This window comes from Polistes dominula, unplaced genomic scaffold (genome assembly GCF_049000335.1).
Source record: "Polistes dominula isolate Pdom_NZ unplaced genomic scaffold, Pdom_raw_medaka contig_33, whole genome shotgun sequence".
Classification (NCBI taxonomy): Eukaryota; Metazoa; Arthropoda; class Insecta; order Hymenoptera; family Vespidae; genus Polistes; species Polistes dominula.
Window position 1 is genome coordinate 1,268,130 of NW_028300998.1, and position 16,106 is coordinate 1,284,235.

The 16,106-nt window shown below is 33.1% G+C and overlaps 2 protein-coding genes across 2 annotated transcripts in view; one reads left to right on the forward strand and one right to left on the reverse strand.

Annotated features, from left to right (window-relative positions):
* The window catches only part of Cad74A (cadherin 74A), a 29,575-nt gene extending 19,952 nt beyond the window's left edge, over nt 1-9,623 (forward strand). The window contains 14 exon segments of the mRNA XM_015317501.2: nt 2,033-2,336; nt 2,524-2,795; nt 2,894-3,058; nt 3,246-3,684; nt 3,783-3,971; nt 3,974-4,023; nt 4,096-4,620; nt 4,697-5,049; nt 5,148-5,362; nt 5,437-5,996; nt 6,075-6,383; nt 6,451-6,745; nt 6,823-8,467; nt 8,656-9,623. Of these exon segments, the coding sequence (XP_015172987.2) occupies nt 2,033-2,336; nt 2,524-2,795; nt 2,894-3,058; nt 3,246-3,684; nt 3,783-3,971; nt 3,974-4,023; nt 4,096-4,620; nt 4,697-5,049; nt 5,148-5,362; nt 5,437-5,996; nt 6,075-6,383; nt 6,451-6,745; nt 6,823-8,467; nt 8,656-8,863 (5,529 nt within the window). The 3' untranslated portion in view covers nt 8,864-9,623.
* A 759-nt stretch (nt 9,624-10,382) lies between these two features.
* Nucleotides 10,383-15,591, reverse strand: LOC107064466 (uncharacterized). The gene is made up of 5 exons (XM_015317160.2): nt 15,329-15,591; nt 13,283-13,695; nt 12,628-13,032; nt 12,116-12,535; nt 10,383-10,940 (listed from the first exon to the last, which is right to left on the reverse strand). The coding sequence occupies exons 1-5, from the start codon at nt 15,515-15,517 to the stop codon at nt 10,415-10,417; spliced, it is 1,953 nt and encodes a 650-aa protein (XP_015172646.2). The 5' UTR covers nt 15,518-15,591; the 3' UTR covers nt 10,383-10,414.
* Between the last annotated feature and the right edge of the window lie 515 nt (nt 15,592-16,106).

Consider the following 16,106-nt stretch of genomic DNA (forward strand, 5'->3'; position numbering starts at 1 on the left):
GAACAAAATTTGAACGAGGAAGTACAACGGTGTTGAGGCTTCTTACCGATGAAAGTGACGCGAGGTATAAGAAGAGCGCGTGGCAGGATATTCCTTTTCTTAGTCATTCATCCTGGCATCACCTGGTCACGCGGTGTCAGGATTCCATGCGCGTAACGTAACGGAGGGGCGAGAGGGGAGGTGCCGTAACGGTTTTTTTTCTTTCTTTCTCCCTCTTTCTCTTTTGCTTCCTCTTTCTTCGTCAACGATTAACAAGTCTAGGACGTTGAAAGAGACTCCGTACAACCATCACAAAACAGTTAGCTTATTAGTTTGTTTTAAAAATGTACTATAGACATTTTGCATACATAATTGTTTTATAATTATTTATAACAAATGTTATTTTAATTTATCTGATGATACTTTAATATTTTATGATTATGTTATTATTAGATTCAGTTAGAAGAGGTAGTCTTTTCAACTCGAGATGATTTGATCGATTTCGTCCAATCATTTATTTCGTACTTGACCGATAGTAATGGCCACTTCTGTTTGAACTTGCACACACTTGTCGGTCATCGTCGTCAAGGTTCTTGAAGTTTCTTTTCCGTATTGCACGATGAAAAGATGAAATTGCTTTTAACTGTGAGATGATAATAATAATAATAATTTTGTATGATTATTGCGTTTCACAAAGGCTGAGTCATCAGTTCAGTTGGTTGAATTATTTAGAATGAATTTTCGTGATTTATTAGTTGCTTTAAAATCTTTAAATAAATATTCGACAAAAGTATTTGTTTATTTAGTTACGTGAAGAAATTTGTTTGTTTCTTAGAAAATCGTTCATTGCTAGGAACGAGAAAAATTCTTAATATCAGAATAAGTGGATAGTTACGTGGCAGATCCGTTTGATTAATAACTGGTTATTTCAAAGAGGGAACATCCCTGATAACAAGGTACGAAATGCGGAAGTAATGTTGAGTGCACGCACGAGGAAGCTAAGAAATTGTGGGGAAGTTACCTCATAGCTGTCGTTTCTCCTGACAGAATCGTTTGTTCTCACAATTTTACGAACGCTATTCTCTTGACTGAATGTTGATCTTAAAATAAAGATTGACGATGGTTTTATTCGAGGTTTTACTAACTCTTAAAAAAAAAAAAAAAAAAAAAACCAAACATTTCGATTATCTACTTTCTAATTATTCCTAAAGATTTCAATCTTTTAGTCTGTAGTTATGACGTGAGAATAAAACTCAAATTGTAATGGATTATAATTTTATCCCGGGCAGGTAATAGAGTTGTGTAAGACTTTTGTTCGACGTTAGGAAGTATCTACGAGGCGTGTAATAGAAAGTTAGCAGCATGATTCCAACAAAAGGTGCAGCAACGCCGACGTCTTTCTGGCTTTCTCGAATTTTCCACCTAACGCAACCATCGTGGAACGTTACTTTGATCATACAAGTCGAGATATACCTTAAAGGCAAAACCAAATAAATATTTTGATCGTGTTAACGAACATACGGATCGCTTTAATTTTCAATTACTTTTCTCGATACTCGAAGCATTTAACTTCCAAGGGGGACTCCTGAAATGGAATCTGATTTCTAACGGCTTTTCACTAACCACATGTACTTGTTCGAAGTCATTGAGACACCAAAAATAGAGAGTAGTTGTATACCGGTTGGTGGTTTGTTACAAGATATTTTTCTTCTTTTTTTTTTTTTTTTCCTTTTTTAAATACTAAACAAGAACGAAAAAACCATTGAGAGTCTCCTCTGGTATATCTACAAGTAGACACGTTTTGCTTATGAGTGTATGCAAGGAAGCATCCTTTCAAGCACGCGAGCTACTTCCTTTCTTTTTACTCGTCAGCGCTGTTATCCGGTCGTAACTCTTTAGATAATGGGTCATCGAAGTTGAACGTTCTAACAACTCTTCTCTTTCTTCCTACTTTAATAACGTTTTACGATTACCACTTTTAGGTCTGTAATTTTAACAAATTAATGCCTTTTATGAGTATTTATCATTAATATAATACTTCGTTTACTTTCAGACGACAATGTGGATGTTTATGTTTCTACTTTTGACCACGTGCTCCCTGTCACGTGGTCAAGTGATCAACAGAGCACCACATTTCGTTCAGGGAGGAGACATGGCCAGATTGGCCGTTTCCGAAGGTACACCTTCAGGTGCACCGGTATATACTCTTCAAGGGGAGGATCCGGAAGGTTCTAAATTACACTATTCTATAAGTGGAGAGTACTTCACCGTTAACAGAGAAACTGGTGTGGTTGTTCTTCGAAAAACGCTTGACAGGGAGACGCAAGACCTGATCGAAGTGATCATCAGTATAACGGGTAATTCTACTATGGCGTGATTCCCAACGTTATTTCTTTTGCGACTTATTACGGTATTTTATACACTCGTGCGCGGCAGAACCTATTCACGATTCATAAAAATAATTCATTGAATAATATTGTTATATACGTTTAAAAGATGATGAAAGAAATAGATAAAATAGAAATATATATATATATATTACAGATGAAGGTATCGCTGGCTCGGAGCCCAATACTGTATCACTTCGTCGAGAAATAGCAGTCCTAGATGAAAACGATAATCCGCCGATGTATCATGGTCGACCGTATGCAGCGAGGGTGCCTGAAAGCGCACAAGTCGGTGGATTATTGCTTCCTTCGGGAACGATCATGATAACTGATGAGGATGGTGGTGTCAATGCTGACATTCACGTTGAATGTGTTACAGCATCGCGAGACGACGATGTTTGTAATACCTTTGACATCTCGACTGAAAAGGTGTTCTTTAATATTTCTGATTTCTGATTGATATAATAATACACTGTCTTCTCTAAATTCATTCGAACATTTTATAACATGTATATTTTTTGTTTCAGTTAGGAGAAGGAAAATACGATGTACAAATATCTTTGGCGAAACCTTTAGATTATGAGAAGAGAAATTCTTATTTAATTAATCTTTTAGCAGTTGACAGTCCGAGTGACCCATCGAAGAGGCTACAAGCCAGAGCTACCGTTGCAGTCGACGTCCTCGATGTTCAAGTAAGTAGGTCTCTGTTCAAAGTCATGAAAGTAACCGGATGCTTAACGGCTCATGCCGCCTATGTGCCCGTTAATAAAGAAGTAGTCAACACAGGTCTATAATTACCAACACTGATCGGAAAGATATATGTGTAACTATGTTTAGCATAATATATTCTAATAAATATGTATTATATTTTATGTATAGGATCAACCACCAGTTTTTTTGAATGCACCGTATAGTGCAGCTCTACCAGAAAATACAGCTGGAAATCATACGGTTTTAACGATCAGAGCACGAGACGGTGACACAGGTGAACCGAGGCCGTTGCTCTTGACTTTGGAGGGCGAAGATTCGGGTCATTTCGGTCTGGATGTTTTACGAGAAGGTGACGTCACTATAGGGAAACTCGTGACCACGAATGTTTCTCTTGATCGAGAGGATCCTAGAATCCTACAGAATGGAGGAATTTATACATTTCATGTTAAGGCTACTGAATTAATCAATAACGAAATACCGGCCGATTCTGCTACGTCAATCGTGACAATTGTCGTCACCGATGTTGATGATCTTGTACCGGTTTTCAATGAGAATCATTTTAATCTGAAGATTTCTGAAGATATTGGAAAAGATACTCCTTTACCTGGTGAATATTATTTATATATAATATTTAAGTTTATTGTTATTAAAATAATAATAATAATAATAGTAATTTAATTTAAAAATATATTTATTTTTGTTAAGGTTTGAATATGATTGTTAGCGATGGTGATGTCGGTGATAATGCTAAATATTTTTTGGCCTTACGAGACGTACCAGAATATCCTGGAATCAGTAAAGCTTTTACAGTTAGTCCTGAGGAAGCACAAGGTAGAGTACCTGTCGTTGTTAAAGCTAAAGATGTTAGTGTGCTCGATTATGACGTAGATGATGAATCAAAAGAGAATTGGAATTTGAAGTCGTTGCAATGGTTGCCAGTGAAGTGGTAAGCTAAGAATTTTATTGAACTTTATGGACATAGTCTAGGAATATTTAATAATTCAATTAAATTGTACAGGTTGCAACATCCAGAGTGCATATTCAATTATTGGATGCCAACGATCATAGTCCAGAATTTTTACAATCTGTTTATAAATTGACTGTCCCTGAAAATGCAGAACCAGGTACTCGATTTGGGGACATCTTTGCTCGAGATTATGATAGTGGTTCGTTTGGTGAATTAACTTACACTCTACGTGGTTTCGGTGCTGATAAATTCTTAACCGATCCTGAAAAAGGTGGTATTTCGGTTGCCAAAAAATTGGATTACGAGATGCAAAAATCTTATTCGTTGACTATGGAATCAAAGGATGGAGGTGGAAGAGTTTCCGCTGTTAATATTCTTATTGAGTTGGAAGATGTTAATGACAATTATCCGATCTTCGAACAAGTCGAATATTCTAGGACGGTGCGCGAAGGGGCTACTAGTTTTGAACCACAAATGTTTATCAGAGCCACTGATATTGATGGGCCTATGCAAGGAAATGGAAAAGTTTCGTATACTATCGATCGGCAAAATAGTTTGACGGAAAATGTTTTTACGGTACGTGTATTACTGTTAGAAATTAATTTAAAAAGTATTTGAAAGTATTTCGATTTCAACAAAATTATTATTACAGGTAAATCCAGATAGTGGTGAAGTGACAATGTTGAGGCCTGTAAAATCTGGAGATACGGAAAGAGGAATTTACGAATTGGTTTTTCGTGCCACGGATGGTGGAATACCACCTCTCTATTCCGAAGCAAAACTTTATGTTCGAGTTGGTGTACCTGGAAATCAAAAGCCTATATTTCGTGGAAATTACAAATCCAATCTACCTGGACCAAATAGTTATAGAGCAAGATTACTGGAGAACGCATCACCGGGAACCGAAGTTATTAGGGTGGTAGCAAATGATCCTGATGGACGGGATAATTTATTACAATATCATATCGCATCAGGTGCAAAAGATAATTTCGTTATCGATTCGAGGTGATTGAACATTTTTAATTGTTAGTCCGATTAAAATTTATATTGCTAATCAAATTTTGTATGCTTTTGGATAACATTTGCACGTTATGTTTCTATAGTTCAGGTATCATCACGGTTTCTCCAGATGCTCGTTTAGACTTGGAGAGTGGAGGTGATAAATATGAAGTGATTGTTCATGCGATTGATTCTGGTACACCGGTTAGAGAAACAGCTAGTACAACTGTTACCGTGAATATCGTTGATGTGAACAACAAACCACCGATGTTCAACGAGTCTACATATTTGGTCTACGTATCGGAGCGTGCAGCCATAGGTACATTAAATGAAGTACATATAATCAAACGAACATTGGATCCTATGCATTAAGTTGACACATATGCGTTGCAGGAGAGTCTGTTTTAAAAGTATTAGCCACTGATCCAGATTCGGATGCATATTTGGAATATTCCATCGTGGAACCAATAAGAGCCGTTGATAAAACTGGTGTAGCATTGAAGAGTACAACACCGTACGATTATAAAACAGCTTTTCGTATAAATTCTAATACAGGATTAATAACTGTTAACCGAGTATTGGATTACCAAGTTGCGGCTGTCATAATACTTACTGTTCAAGCGCAAGATTTAAGTGCAGTTGTCGATAAAGAAAAACAAATAGCTAAAGCAGAGGTGACCATATATGTTCAGGCATACAGTGACGATAACCCAACTTTTACTAATACTGGATGGTCTCCTAATAATCCAGTGATAAGAGTCACTGTCCCAGAAGAACAGCCTCTTGGTACAACACTGTTGATGCTGTCAGCAAAGGAGCCAACAACTGGATATTCAGTTCAGAGATTTGAACTCGTTCGAGATGAAGATGACGAGGGGTATGTTAATGTCGGTGTTCAAAGTGGAAACGTTGTTTTGAGTCGAAGACTCGATTACGAAGTATTGAATCAAAAGGTATTATATTTATTACCAATCAAATGAATCTTATTATTAATCGAATATTAGAATTTGAATATATTTATCTTATTTCAGTTTATTCGTTTTAAAGTACGTGCTCTCGCAAGGGATTACGAAATAACACGAAAAATGTCAGAAGCAAATGTAATTGTTGAAGTTCAAGATGTTAACGATAATAATCCAGAATTTACACAGAAAGATTATAAAATTTCGGTATTAGAATCAGCTAAAGCATCTAAGATCGTTTTGAATGTAAGAGCAACCGATATGGATAGTTCGAACACAGAACAAGAAGTGGAAAGAGGCTACGGTGAAGTAAGATATTCTATAACAGGCGAGAATGCAAATTTGTTCGAGATGGATTCAATTACTGGAAATATACAGGTAAACAATACAATCTAGTATTAATTTTTTAACACTTTACTAGATGGATATATTTGTTTTTTTTTAGATCGCAGCTAACACGAGTCTTGATCGAGAGAAACAATCGGTTTTACGGTTTTACGTCGTTGCATCAGACATGCCTCAGGGTGGTGCAGAACAAAGGAGTACCAGGGCGTTAGTCACAGTTGACATCTTGGATGTCAATGACAATGCACCAATCTTTCCACAGGAATCCTATACCGCTGTTATTCCTGAAAATGCCTCAACAGGTGTCAGTGTAGTAAATATTACAGCGACGGATCCAGATGAAGGAGAGGGTGGCCGAATTCATTTCGAGATCATTGATGAAGGGGAAGCTAATGGTAATTGCTTCAACTTTGGAATTTTGTACCAAATTTAAATGATCAATAATAATCTAATATTAATCTGATTATCACAGGACTGTTCAAGATAAATCACACAAGCGGAGAAATCTCTTCAGCTCGACCTTTAACAGGCAAGGGAAGAACAGAACCATACAACATGCGTGTCCGAGCTCAAGATGGTGGAGTACCACCCTTATTCACTGACGTAATCTTAATTTTATACATCGGTGACGTAGTTAGCAACGATGGAGTTCCTTTATTCATCAGACCGACCATTGAAGAAGTAGCTTACATTTCGGAAAATTCAACGATAGGCAGTCCCGTGTTCCAAGCTGTAGCATCCGATCCTGATGATCCAAATCTGCCAAATGGAAAAATAACTTTTAAGTTTTTGGAAGATGGCAATTTTGGTAAAGATGCTAGTGCTTTTAGGATCAACAGTGAGACTGGTTTGATCACAACGAGGAAACTGCTCGATCGTGAGATTAAGGACAGTTACACATTGATTTTGGTTGCTCAAGATTTGGGTGTTCCTCCGCAGCAAGCGACTAGAGTACTTCAAGTAATCGTGAACGATATCGATGATCATAAACCACATTTTAAGAGAAGTTTAGATAGTCCACCGATCGAGTTAGGTGTTCCAGAAGAAACTTCAAATGGTACTAAAGTTGGTATCATTGAAGCAATCGATGAAGACATCGGTGAGAATGGAATGATTGATTATGCCATTATTTATGGAAACGAAGCTGGATTATTCACGGTTGAACGTTTAGAAAATAACTCTGCTGTTATACGAACTAATGGTCGTTTGGATAGAGAGTCTATCGATCGTCATTTATTAACAGTGAAGTGTTTCAAATATTCAGCCAGTAAATCGGACGTTGTTCCTAAACCTTATAATCGACAAGATCCTTCGGAGAGGCAAGTTCTTATCAGAGTTCTCGACATCGATGACAATCGACCTAAATTTAAGAAAGATAACATTACTCTTGGGGTGAGATTGAACGTACCAATCGATACCAGTTTGATAACATTGGAAGCAAGTGACGCTGATTCTGATGCTTTATCGATAAATTATTATATGAGCAATGTATCCTTCTTGTCTTTGGTAGACTCCTCGATGTCATCATTGGTTACACCACCTCGTCTTTCGTTGAACTCTCAAACGGGTGAGCTTAGAACAATCGGTTCTATGTCCGGTTATGCGGATGGTTATATGGAACTTGTAGTGACAGCTAATAATTCTGCGACACACGGTAGAGAAACTAACATAACCTTGAGAATATTTTTGTTAAGAGATAGGGATATGCTGAAGTTTGTCTTCTCTAAGCCACCTGTTGAAGTTAGAAAGACATTAGAGGATTTTGAGAAAGCTGTTCAAATGGCTCTCTCTTTACCAATTACTGTTAATGTTTATGACACTCAATTTTATTCGAAAGAAGACAATTCTTTAGACTTTTCATCTACTAGTTCTTGTTTCCAAATGGTTGGTAAAGAGTCTTACGATTTAGACGAAATGAAAGCTTTACTGACAGACTCAAAGAATGAGGAATTGAAGAAGGTTTACAAGACGTTCAACGTGGAAAAGGTGCAACATTGTGCCGCTGTTGTTGCACGGGCTGATGCCTCCATGACACAAATGTGGGTGCTTGCTATAGCTGTACTTGTTGGTATTGCAGCCATTGTATCGAGTTGTACACTCTGTTGCATGCATGCAAAGTAAGTTCATACTTTCTTTCGTTTTTCTTTTTATTTCATTATCATCTAATTAGATGAGTTTATTATTTAGGTGTTAATATTAGTTATTAGTTCTAGCATTTGTTCTAACGCGTTATGCTTCAAGAAATAGTAATATTTCGAAAGGAGGTCGGAGAAAGAAGAGATTTAGATGAGATTGTATGTTTCAGATACAAACGGCAAGTAAAACATGCACGATTACGTGAACAACCACGACCAACTTTGAGTTATGTATCTTCTGGACCAGGAATGGTTAGTGCAGCTTCCCACACAACTTTGGGTCCTGGTACTATGGTTACTTTGGGTCCACACGAGGGTCCTTATGAGTGGGGTGCTGATACAACTCTTTATCATCCTAGTACTCTTTCTAGAGCATAGGACAATTGTTTGATCTTTCAAAATTATTTTAATCTTGGTCTTAAGAAATTTACAGTAGGCTGGATTTTGAAAAATAATTTGAAGGATTTCAATTTGGTTTCGTTATAGAGTGTTTACAATTATTCACTATGGTGCATGTACAGGAACGAACTCTTTTTTTTTTATTAAAAGACTTTCAAGGTCGAATTACGAATTAATTTCGTAGAATTTTGACTCAATGAGATTATCGAATGGTGCTATATGTGTATAAAATACGAATTATAGTTTAATGTGTAATGTTAATACTGAGTTTAGATACTTTTTAAGACGTTCGTGCCAAAATACGTCGATTTATCTTTCAGATAATAACTTTTGTACTTTATTTGAACCCTTTGAGTGCTGTCTTTCCAATGTTAATCTTGTGCCCTGAACTGTCCACTCTGTACGAAGAAGCACACCGTAGGTTGCATATTTTTTGACGAAAGAGCGCAAGTTGAGCAGACTGAATTTTCATTACAAAATGAAAATGGAAGCCTAAATTAAATATATGCGTTTACAGTTCTCAAAGGGTTAAAAAAAAGAAGGTAATATTAAGTTTGTAAATTTGATCGTTCTTATAGTCATTACTCACGTAGTTGGAACTAACTGCGTTTTAAAAATGAATCTCACTTGTATTATATAAATCGTATTTAATGAAAAGAAAAAAATTGTACATTGGGTATTACTAATGCTAAATTAGAAAATTAAATGTACATTATTACGCAAACTATTAAATAACAAACGATAATAATTTGTTTTATATATATATATATATATATATATATATATATATATTAAATAACGAATAAAAAGTCTTTTTAGAAATAATTATAGATAGCGGAATTATCTGCAACATAATTAATCTTGTATAAAGTAATATATCCATAATTTCGCTTATTACATTAAGTAATTTATTTAAGTATCTAGTTATAGAATGCTTTACTCGTTAATCATCATTTTAAAGTCATTTTCGTGAACTCTGAAGTAGGTAATCGTATGCCAATCGAATATCTTGCTTCATGCAAATATTCATAAAGAAAATGTCAAGGTAACAATTTGATCTAATGGACATTTTAACACAGCAGTTAAAATTGAGTATTATGTGCGTCTGAAAATATAACGTCATATTAGAATAATAATGATAATATACTAATTCATGGAACTATAACATTTATTAAGCGTTACATAAAAAATAACATAAAAGAATGTCTACAACAATCGTATTGTTAATTAACAAATCTAATATACACTTAATTTTTCTACTTTTGATCTATTATATTATATAACAAAATACTTTACTTGAAAATATTTCAAAATAATATTATACTTTATTTTAAAATAATTTTTATTAAAAAAAAAAAAAAGATCATAATAAAATATAGATTTTTACGAATAAGGAAAAATTACCGTGTGTGATATTAAATATTTATTTTATTCTAATTTTGTTTAAATTAAAAAATATCTCGTTTTATAATATTTTTACTTTAAGATATATGCATAATTGTTTTTTTTTTTTTTTCATTTTTTTTTTATTCAATTAGTATCTTTATTTGTATGAGTAAAACCACGATCGAATCGTTCAAATCCTTCGAGAGTATCAATATCGGTAGAAATATCGATCATTTTGGTATTTTCTATCGTTGTTGTGTTCTCACAATTGCTGTTTTCATTATTAATCGTAGTTGTTGCATCTGTCGTTGTGACGATGATTTTTTGAGCCTCATACTCGTATTTCTCTGTGCTAGCATAATCCTCTTCCAAGCTTGATTTATGATTCGAAGGTATGATCGAACTTTCGGATAATTCGTTATGATAATTCGTTTCGTTTGCGTTATTTTCGTCCTTGATCGTCAAAACTTTCTCTTGAAGATGAGTGGTTGGTAAAATTATTTCTTCATCTTCTAGGTCTTCTTCATCTTCTTCATCTTGTTTTGAATTTTCGATAGACGAATGATCGGTTAAATGTTTAGCAATAGATTCCAAAGGTGTCATTATCTTTTTGACCATTTGTTGACGTTCCTCGGGTTCCATATTCTCCGATCTATGGATTAATTCATGTCTGAAAAGTAATTTCGTTTGAATATATTTAGTTACATTTGAATAAATCGATAGACATATTTGATCTCAAGTTTTATTTGCATATATAAGAATAATAATTCTCATGAATGAAGAAGACTTTCGTTTATTATCGAGTGTAAAAAAAAAAAAAAAATAAACAAATCGAAGCTGAAATTTGAATTGTTTAATTAATTTCATTAATCGACTATAATATTTATTGAATACATATTTTCAAGACGATTCAATTTCATAATTTAACTAGAGATGCTCCGCCACGCCTTGTTCGATACACACGTCTTTAAGTCAACGAATTACCTTATACTGCCATCAGTTAGAATCTTTTCGAACTAACTAACAGAGATAATCATGACTCTTTGTTAATAAACAAATAATATTGCGATTATAAATTGAGATATAAACTATCCTATATTTCAAGTTGGATGAAACTGCACACAATGTGCAAAATTGTATTAAAATCGGTTCAATAGTTTAGGAGTCTATTACGGACAAACAACGTGACACGTAATTTCCATATATTATTTAGAAGAAAGATATATAAAATGAACGTTGACAGAGATCAATTGTTAGCCGAGTATTTTTGATTTATAAAACTAGTTGGATCATATTTGGAACAATGATGCAAATTAGTTTAACAAAGAATATTCAATGACCTCGCAATGGTCTCGAATTCAGACCGTGGCATTTCGTGAGATAAGTTCTTGACGAGCCTGAGGCTGTGGTCACGACGACTCATGAGTGACGTCTTTAGATTGAAAAGAATGAAAGAATCATCGTGTCTTCTTTAATACTATACCACGTGTATTCACTATACCAGTGAAAGTCAGTCGAGTTTACAAACGTTCTAAGAGGAGTCGAAACATAAACGTTTATTACACGTCGTTTACAATGATTTCATTTGGTCGTTATTGATGCGCGACGTAAGTTAGAACGCGCCGATTCATTAGCCGACGTCAAAGGAATGGGATTTGAGAAAGCAACTGAATACTGTTTATGTAATAACGCACTTATAGCTCTGACTTTAACTTTAAAAGTCTTATTGCTAATGGAAACAATTTCTATGATGATTATCATAACGATTGATTCTAATCAAGAAGAACTTACCTATTTCAATTTATAATTTATAATTAACCAAAATGAAAAGAATTTTATTCTTACCTACTAAGTTTATTTTTTCTTCTTGGATAAAGGTTCAAATGAAGTATCATTTGTTGTCTCTCTTCTTCTTCGGTTAAAGCCTGTTGATTAGGTACAGCCACTATAGGAATAGGTTGAGAATTAGAGGAATAAAATTTAGGACCTCTATTAAATTGAATCGGTCTTCTAATGTCGTAATCTTCCGTAGGAATTTGTACTTTTGGTTTGCCATTTTTTTTATTCTGTTCGACTATATCGGTAATCGGATAAATATCCAACATCACGCTGAAAGGTTGTGGTTTTTTTCTTTTCTGATAATTCGATATATACGCATTTTGTAATTGCGATTCGGCTGTTGGTGGTGGTGGTTTTGTAAAAGTTGGTCGTACAAAGTATGGGTCGTAATATGGATTGTATCTGTTAATACCTGCTGGTGAAAATCTAGAAAAATGATTATTACATTTTGTTTATAAAAGATAAATAAATTAAATATTATTTCATATTAAAGTCTAAATTGTTCGGTTATTTGTTACCTAACATTAGAAGTGGCTAAAAGATTAACGTCAGATGGGTGTTTAGGTTTATATTGATAAAATGGATCTCCGTTATAATTCGAAGAGTAGTAAGAATCATCGAATTCTTCTGATCTATCAGAATTAGAAGTAGCTTCAGCAATTTCAGGATAAACATCGTATTTCTTAGGATTAACATAAACTCCGGTGAACTTGATACCTCTGCTAGGCATTTCTGCGTCATTTGTAAGATATTTGATGATATCTTGAATATTTCTCGAAGCGTGAGGATATCGATATTGCGTTAATTGGGGAAATTTGATACGTTTGAACGAGCTAGGATGTGGGGTCCTATATTCCCAATGAAATGGCATTGGTTTTCTATCTTCTAAATTATCTTCTTCCTCCGATTCTGGAGGTTTATATCTATTCAAAATATATTTCGATAATTATGATAATGAATTAAGATAAGTCAAGACAATTTGAAAAAAAAAAACCACAACGTGTTTTTTGATTTAATTAACATTTTAATTACTTATATTATAATATATATTTTCTATAAATTTGTTTCTAATTTTTCGATTTTTATTCTATTGTCATAATTACCAATACTTATGTGATAACAAGTTGTCAAGACATTAATATTATCTTTTATAATTAATGAAAATAATATTACCTTTGTTTTATCCTATAAATCATCGCATGATTATTAAATAGTTGTTTATTTTCTGGGCCATCTTCCTCGTCGTTATGATCATCAATAGATTTTAAAAGTCTCTTTCTTAATTTAAAATTACTCGGATTTTGTGATCTCGATTCTGCTTCGATCATATGTTCCATAGAAGCTTCTTCTGTAACTTGGTCAGATGTTTCATTTTGATGTGATAACATGTCTTCAGTGTTATCATCATAGGAATGATTTTCTATAGGATGTACGGTTGTTTCAGAAGTGATTTTAGGATCGATTGTTTTTTTAGAAACACTCGGTCCTTTTCTTAATGCATTTTGAAGTACATATATGTGCTTAGTTTCTTGATTTATTTTATTTGATGATGTCGCGGAAGTAAAATCGTATAAAAATACAGCCACCTATAGGAAAAGTTCACGCGTTCATATTAAAAGAGAAAGAGAAAAAGTCATTTTTCTATTATTATTATTACAGATAATCTTGAAAGGTTGCAGCAATAATAAGAGTAAAAGTATACTTTTCCAAAGAATAGAAATTCTTTAGCCAATAGGAAAAGTATATGCAAGGCAAAGTTTACATAATCAAAGACGATCATTCAAAATTATTGGAACTCGTAATGTTAACTAAGAATAATGATAAATCTTGAATATTTAGAAAAAAAAAATTATCTATGGAAAAAAATATTCGACAGAGAAAAGTCACATAACCATAACTTCCGCATTGTTAGAAGCAACGACCATGTAATATATTCTTTCGAGTATCTTGATATTTGTGTATTAAACTATGAGTTTCTTCTTTTTTATTTTTTTTTCTTCCTTTTTTTAATTTTATTTATTTATTTTATACATTGATGATGTCTCAAGCTGACGAGTCGTTACTTTCTCCTCTTTATACTCATCATCCTTTCCCTTTCGTCAGAATTTAACATCAGGAGAAACAAAAACATTTCTCTGCCCTTTTGTTGAATCAAATAAGAAAGAATAAATTTTTGTTGTCAATTATTCACAAATGGAATTATATAAATTAAGATTTGAAAGATAATACGATGAATTTGATAGATAATAAAAATTTGTTGTTGTTGTTGTTGTTGTTGTTGTTAAGCTACGTTTGCGTTATAATGAACTAGAATTTTTCGAGGATACAGTTAACGAATACAGTGATGTAGGTATTATTAATTAAATCTTATTTTCATTAACCCTATTTCGATGTGTTTCGCGTGTAGTTAGATTTAAATCCGCCTAGTCAAAATGACTATGGTCGGCCCATATGTGAAGGACGCAGAAATCTCTTTGACGCTTGGCTCGTCATGCATAGAAGGAAGGTGTTATACTCTTGGATCTTAGGTGAAATTTTAATAGTTCGTGTCTCTATTGTACCTCTCACATTAATCATCAAAGAAAACTTTCGAGAAATGGATAATTGTACGCTCAATTGTTTGTTTTCTGTTATTGTATTGTTGTTTTTTTTTTTTTTTTTTTTTTTTTAACCAGACATTGCAAAAATTGTTCTACACATTTTCATAAAATTAAACTTATCTTCATAATTCACTTATTCTACTGAAATTGTAGAATATTTTTCATTTATACGAGTAAAATGTTTTTATTTTTTTTATTTTTTTAGATAGAATTACATATTACATTAGAAGAAAATTGAAATAATTACAATTATATGACAAATTATATGATTTTAATAGCTGTTGACTAGAATGATTAAGTATTAACGAAGACATTGGACTATGATTCACGATACATAATTTATATAAATACATACTTATTTGCTCATATTGTGTGTGATCTTTGTATAGAAGAGAATAGCAAAGTTTAACGCTCATTTAACTAAATATCTTTAAGTAACAATTTCGTTTAAAATTCTTTTTATAATTTCATTTATATCGTCAATCTAAAACTTAGATAATAATTACGAATTCGTTGAATTGATTGGACCTGGTCTCAAAACCGGGTCTTTCGTCTTGAAATACTTAATACCCCAATAGGAATAATAATAATAATAATAATAATAATAATTGTTGCTTACCAGTATCACTGTTATGAGTACCATTATTCCAATGACAAATTTCCTCACGATCGAATTGTAATGATTTTTGCGATATCGATCACTACGATCGAAATAAAGTCCAAGTTCGGATATACTTATAGCACTTCTTCGTCCAGGATGCAACATTTGTTTACGCGAATTAGATTGATCGGGGTCCATTATAATCATTCATCGATAATTACTGTTATCGAATAAATTAGATACGAGACTATATCTAATGTTCATTTTATATAAATTTATCAATGCATACGTTATGAATTTGATTTTGTTAACAAATTGTCAAGTTAAATACTCAAATACTCTTTCAGATTAAAAACCTTAAATAATTGATCTCTATTTTTTTTTTATTTTTTTATCACGAGATGTTATTCTTCCGATGCTTTCTATGGTACTAACAAGCGTGTATGTTCTTTACCATAAAGTTTTCACTAGTGATTCTATCAAGTAAGTAGAAATTTTCTTTGTCCGTGGGGGAGGCTCGTTATGGTAGGAGGAGACAAGTAACTTTATGGGCTACTTACCTCGACAATGTTCAACCATTTATATCGCGTGATAAGTTTTTTTTTTTTTTAACAAATAATACAAGAATGTTATTGTTGTTTCTTTTTTTTTTTTTTTTTTGGAAAAAAAAAAGAAGAAAAATATTTATTAGAACTTTTTACAAATCATTACATTCTATATGTACTGCTTAGATTTCTTCTAAATTCTAAAACATATATGATAAGGGGATGATACATTTTCAAATATTTTCTCTAAC